We start from the raw sequence: 6,097 nt of genomic DNA, 5'->3' as shown, positions 1-6,097 counted from the left end.
AAAATTACATGATTGTTGATTAGTTGTAAGCATAGCTGATTTATTTTTTTAATCAAATCACAAACCTAAAATCTAAGAGCATTTTATAATCTCTTCTTATTAGTTTGTTTTTGTAGAATCATAACTGTTTGATAAAATGTTTAACTATAAATTTTGTTTTGTTTTTATAAAAAAATTATAATAATTTTTATGTTGTTCATAATATATATTTATTATAATATATGTATTTTAGAGGTTTTATCTACTTCTATAAGTTACAACTAATTTTTATTTTAGAATTATTAAATAAAAAATAATATATTTATCTCATGAATAACTATAATATCTATAAAAAAATTAGCCTAGCATTACATTTCAACGCGTTTTGATGTGAACAAAATAAAAGAATCAAATGTATATCTGGTAAAATATTAAAAAATAAATTGGATATAATTATGTATCAAATCCCGACTTCCTATAACCCCTACTGGAGCATGTTTAGGCTCAGAAGTCAAATTTTATTTTAATATTTTTTTAAGCAAAAATAGTAAACATTAATCCAAAATTACTTCTTACAGTTTAACAAAAAAATAATAAAAAATCTTATGTCAATCAATATAAAATATAACAGCAAGACAGACAGGCAAGGAAGGTCAATAATGACAAGCAGTGGAATATTCAAAACAAAACCAGTAAAATCAAATACAGATACTACAAAAGACGTGATCGATTCCTCTGAATTATCCCATAGTGAATCTTATTAACTCAGATTCAATCACTATCCTTCCCATCTCCATTTTCATTTAATAAAACATTTAACCACTGAAAACAATTCTGTATCTTCTTTCTCTTTCTTGGTTGATTAGTTATGGCTTCTTTGAGTTTGACCCAGATCAAGGGGAGCAATTCTGTCACTGAATTTACTCGGCTCCGTTTGAGAACTCAACGTGGCAGGAGTAAAAGTGGGTTCTTGAAGGTGGTGGGTTCTCAAGGACAGAATCAGGGAGAGCCTGATTTGAGTGTCACTGTAAATGGGTTACATATGCCTAACCCGTTTGTTATTGGGTCTGGTCCACCGGGTACCAATTATACTGTCATGAAAAGGGCCTTTGATGAAGGCTGGGGAGCTGTCATTGCTAAAACCGTGAGTTTTTTCACGTTTATCTCTTTTCTTTCCTGTTTTTCCTTTTTCTGTTAAATTTATCAGGAGAACATCGTCATAGCAGGGCTTAATTTTCCGTTCAATAATATATATATATATATATATTTTTTTTTCCCTTCTGGGATAGTTTTGATAGAGTGATTTTGGAAGTGGGAACATATCAGTGCTAATGTTTAAGATCACGATGTTACCGTTGAGTTTTGGCTAAATCCAGGGGGGATCGAATGGTTCGAATTTGGTTATGTTTGATAATCATTTCGATTATTGCTGACTGTGGTTTTGTTCGATCAGTTCCTAGACTCTTGTTCAAATGGGTTGAGTTTATTTTATGCAAACACAAGAATCCATGATTTTTTTATGTTATTTCTTCCTTTTCCTCTCTGATATTGATTGCCTTGTCTTTGTCAAAATAAAACATTTATTTTTTAGTATCAAAATTGTGAAAAAAAAATGAAAGCTTTTCTTAAGGAATAATTTCGCTGTTTATGCAAGATGTTGATCATTATAAAGTAGTTTTGTTGATTGTGTGAGTTAGTAATTGATATAGGTATTGACAGGGCAGTTGATTGAAGAAATCGTGGGGCATTGTGTGCTTTGATAATTACTTTTCAGGGATGCTCTGTAACTTGTTCTCATAAGTTCAATGTTCTTACAAGGACTATCATTTGCAACAACCAGTTTCGACTAGGTTATTTTAATTGTCTCATTTTGACCACGTCATATGAATGAAGCGCCTAGGGTCACAGTTTCTGTGTTTTATTGGAGAAATCTTTCTTTCCAACTTATCTGAAGTATGTTGTCACCTTTCCATGCTAAGCTATTTGATCTATTCATAAAAGGAAAAAAAATGATCTTCAATTCGATTTGCCAGGTGTCACTAGATGCAGCGAAAGTTATAAATGTAACTCCTCGATATGCTAGGCTACGAGCTGGTGCAAATGGCTCGGCCAAGGGGCAAATTATTGGTTGGGAGAATATAGAACTCATAAGTGACCGACCTCTTGAAACAATGTTGAAAGAATTTAAGCAATTAAAAGAAGAATATCCTGATAGGATTCTCATTGCTTCAATCATGGAGGAGTATAACAAAGCTGCATGGGAGGAACTTATTGACCGAGTAGAGCAAACTGGAATTGTAAGATTTAGTCCTCACCGATTGCTTACTTTTGTGCTAATCTTTAAATTGGATGCTTTCTGTCATCTAAGTTCCTGAAATGTTTCTTAGGATGCTTTAGAAATCAACTTCTCATGTCCTCATGGTATGCCTGAGCGTAAAATGGGTGCTGCAGTTGGCCAAGATTGTGCATTGTTGGAAGAGGTTTGTGGCTGGATTAATGCAAAAGCTACTGTCCCAGTATGGGCAAAGATGACTCCTAACATCACTGACATAACACAGGTCAGTTTCTCCTTTTGTTAGTACACTTGTATTTTAAGCTTGACGGTATGCATGCATTTTAAAAATACTTGGCCAGGGATGGAAATTTCCTTGCTTGTTATGTATAGGGTTCATTATACAAGACCTGTTGCTAAGGAAAGATCAAAATGACAACGCTTTTCAATTTTTTTCACTGAAAAAATTTGGTATATAAAAGTCCTTTTGCTTTGAAGTTGGGGTTGCGATTCTACTGACTATGACGACTTATTGCAGAAACTTTTAATCGCATTTTTTGTTATTGTGGCATTTCCTGGCTTAATGAAATGACACCTTAGACCAAAAAAGTCCTTACAGGTTGAATAACATTTTATGAAATTGTAATTTTACCAATCATTCTATCTAGGACAAACGTTCAGTTGAGCTTCTGAATTCACAAATTAATCTTATACAATCGACCCAGCCTTGCAAAAAGTTGATATTACTTCCTTAACGGACAGTTTTCTTCTCTAGTTTATAGCATAAAAAATCTAATCTAAAAAATATTTAAAACACCATACCCTTTTGAGTATATGTAATACAGAAAATACAATTCCGTTCATCTCATATGTTTGGATTAGTAACTCTTGTGTGACAAAATAGCATAAATCTTTTGATCCCATCCATCTATTTTCATTTTTTTAATTCAAACTGTTGTCTGCAGTAGGGCAGTAACATTTCAGTTGAGTTTTTAGTCATAACTTCATTCCTACCCTGTTGTACAGCCTGCTAGGGTGTCACTAAAATCAGGATGCGAGGGAGTGGCTGCTATTAACACCATCATGAGTGTAATGGGAATAAATCTGAAAACTTTACGGCCAGAGCCTTGCGTCGAAGGGTTTGTATTAGCTGAGAAATGACAAATTTTCCTATTAATCATTATTCTTTAAATAAAACTTACATACCTAAATTTTATTGTCAGATATTCAACTCCAGGGGGTTACTCTTCCAAAGCAGTCCACCCTATTGCACTTGGGAAAGTAATGAATATTGCCAAAATGATGAAATCAGAATTTGATTTGGAGCAATACTCACTTTCTGGTATTGGAGGTGTTGAGACAGGCAGTGATGCTGCTGAATTTATTCTTGTTGGAGCAAATACAGTTCAGGTGGGCAAGAGTATTTTCTTTGCATTTTATTTATCATGTTCTTATTGACTCATCTCATTCACATCTACCTGATTAATATCAGTTGCCTATTCTACCACAAAGATTGGTATTGTGGTTATGGTTTAGACATGTTGTCTCATGCTATTATCTGTACTTAAACTGCCTGGGGTGAACACTAAGTGAGTTTTTCTTTCATGCTATTATTTGCTGGACAAAAGCCTAAAGACTGTGCAAAAAGGAAAAAAAGAATAACAGATTGAAAAAAGAAAGAATAGATTTAGAAGTGCTTTTTAGTTATTATCAAAGTTCCGTGTGACAAACCAGCACCATGTCTGTGTAACTGGAGCTTGAAACACTATACAGTTTAACACACTAAAACTGAAAACTTCAAAAGCCAGATTATTGAGGCATGGATAGACCCACAAGTACAAGTCAGTGTCCAAGTACACATCTTCCACAAGGAATAAGAAAAAAAATCTGTTCTTGATTAATGTTTTACAATATACTTTGGTTTGTCTAAATGAGACCCAGATGCGATTCTATAAAGCATAGTACAGTAGCATGGATGAAGAACTCACCCATTGATAATTCATTTATACCATGAATTTTTGCAATCGAAACTAAGGACTTTGGATTTTAGCAAAGAGTTACCACTTGAAGGGACTTTGATTTCCAAGCGGTATATATCTGTAGGCAGGTGTGACGTACGGACAACTACTTAAATGTCACCGTTGCTTCCAAATGTCATCTTTTTCAGTCTGTGTTTAGTGAGACTTATAGTGGCTCTGCTCTTTCCAATATTCCTACTGAATTAAGAGAGAATCGTTCGCTGTACTTTAAGTGCTCATGTTATTAAACTGTCCTGAGTATTTTTAGATTTTTCCAAAAGCTATCTTTAATTACTTTTTAACTCCTTTAGTAAACGAAAATATTTGTAAACAAACTGTTGTATCGAGTGCAAATATTTAAGATCATTTATTTTTTTTACTTCAGGTATGCACTGGAGTTATGATGCATGGATATGGTCTTGTGAAGAAACTCTGCGATGAGCTGAAGGATTTTATGAAAATGCACAACTTCTCATCAATAGAAGATTTCAGAGGGTATGTATTTTTATCGAAGATATCTCAAGTTGCAGCTATAAAAAATCACTTGCACTTTTTATCTCAAATTTGTTGCTTTCGTTCTGTTGACCTTCCAGAGCATCTCTCGAGTATTTCACAACGCACATGGATTTGGTGCGCCGGCAACAAGAAGCGATACAACAGAGGAAAGCTATCAAGAAAGGTTTGCAGTCTGACAAAGATTGGACCGGGGATGGTTTTGTGAAAGAGACCGAGAGCATGGTTTCTAACTAAACTGAAAAATGAAAGCAAGTCTGTCTGTACAATAAAAATAAATGGGATTTCATCCCACCTTATGTTGATAGTTTGATAGCTGAACTTTGTTGTTGTTTGAATCGAGAACAGCTTAAAGCACACGAATTTCTCAGTTGCAAATGAAATAACCTGTGTCATGTTTGTCATTTCTGTTTATCTAAAGTAACTCATGAAAGCCAGTATCATCAACAGTGAATATTATATACATGCCCAGAAAGTCTTGCATGCCTCTTGGCTTCCCTCTCGTGGTTGGAGACACTCGAAAGACAGCATTGTTATGGCTTATCTTTGTTTAGTTACCCCATAACGGTGGCCGGCCGTCCATGTGGGTATCTGCTTGATTCCAGCCCTTCTAGATTAAAAAAGATTTCTTGGCCGGAGCACTTGTATATTTCAATTCGATATTTCCATCATGCATGTGGAGAAAATGGTTTGCATGCATTCGAATTTCGGGAGTCAAATACTTGGATTCCCTTCATCATCAAATTAAGAAACTAATTTTTGGAAAGATCAATTTAAGTCCCGAAACTAGCCATTTTTCGCATCATCCCATTCTCAAATTTCGTCTCTAGACTCTTTGATATTTTTACTCTTATAAATCTCTACTTGTCTTTTTTTTTTTTTTTTTTGTAAAGTGCGCAGGAGGAGAAACTAGCTTGAAGAACAGGGATCATCGCTACATTATTTTTATTTATAATTTTTTTTATTAATTTAAAAAATAATTTGAATTTTCTCAATTTTTTTATTCTTTGTTGAATTTACTTGATAAATTTTTTAAATTAATATTTTTTATTCTTTAATAGTATATTGGTTTTAGATTTTTTATTTTATTTTTTTCCTTTAATATTTGATTTTTTATAGTTGAACTTCATAATTTTATTCAATTAACTTTCATTAATAATTGTTTTTACCCTTCATTAACAAAAGTAATTATTTAATTAAATAAAAAATTTATTCTAAAAAATAGAGTTATTAAACATAATTTATGGTCTATGTTACGAGATCAAATATTTTAATATTAGTTATTTTTTGATAAAATATTGATTTAATTAATTAA

General features: G+C 33.0%; 1 protein-coding gene across 1 annotated transcript; it reads left to right on the top strand.

Annotated features, from left to right (window-relative positions):
• Window positions 1–627: 627 nt before the first annotated feature.
• Window positions 628–5,188, top strand: LOC105142036 (dihydropyrimidine dehydrogenase [NADP(+)]-like). Its single transcript, XM_011049486.1, has 7 exons — window positions 628–1,123; window positions 2,013–2,276; window positions 2,367–2,537; window positions 3,278–3,390; window positions 3,475–3,661; window positions 4,655–4,764; window positions 4,863–5,188. Exons 1-7 carry the CDS (start codon window positions 848–850, stop codon window positions 5,017–5,019), a joined length of 1,278 nt encoding a protein of 425 aa, XP_011047788.1. The 5' UTR covers window positions 628–847; the 3' UTR covers window positions 5,020–5,188.
• The last annotated feature ends 909 nt before the right edge of the window (window positions 5,189–6,097 follow it).

This window comes from Populus euphratica, unplaced genomic scaffold (genome assembly GCF_000495115.2).
Source record: "Populus euphratica unplaced genomic scaffold, PopEup_1.0 scaffold193.1, whole genome shotgun sequence".
In the NCBI taxonomy this organism is placed as follows: Eukaryota; Viridiplantae; Streptophyta; class Magnoliopsida; order Malpighiales; family Salicaceae; genus Populus; species Populus euphratica.
The sequence above is the reverse complement of the archived record's forward strand: the minus strand, read 5'-3'. Positions and strand labels throughout refer to the sequence as shown.

Bases quoted from the DNA above. Each gene is read 5' to 3' on its own strand.
- LOC105142036 (XM_011049486.1), top strand. From the start codon at position 848: ATGGCTTCTTTGAGTTTGACCCAGATCAAGGGGAGCAATTCTGTCACT. The intron at 1,124-2,012 runs GTGAGTTTTTTC...TCGATTTGCCAG, and splicing joins GAGCTGTCATTGCTAAAACC to GTGTCACTAGATGCAGCGAA. The intron at 2,277-2,366 runs GTAAGATTTAGT...AATGTTTCTTAG, and splicing joins GAGTAGAGCAAACTGGAATT to GATGCTTTAGAAATCAACTT.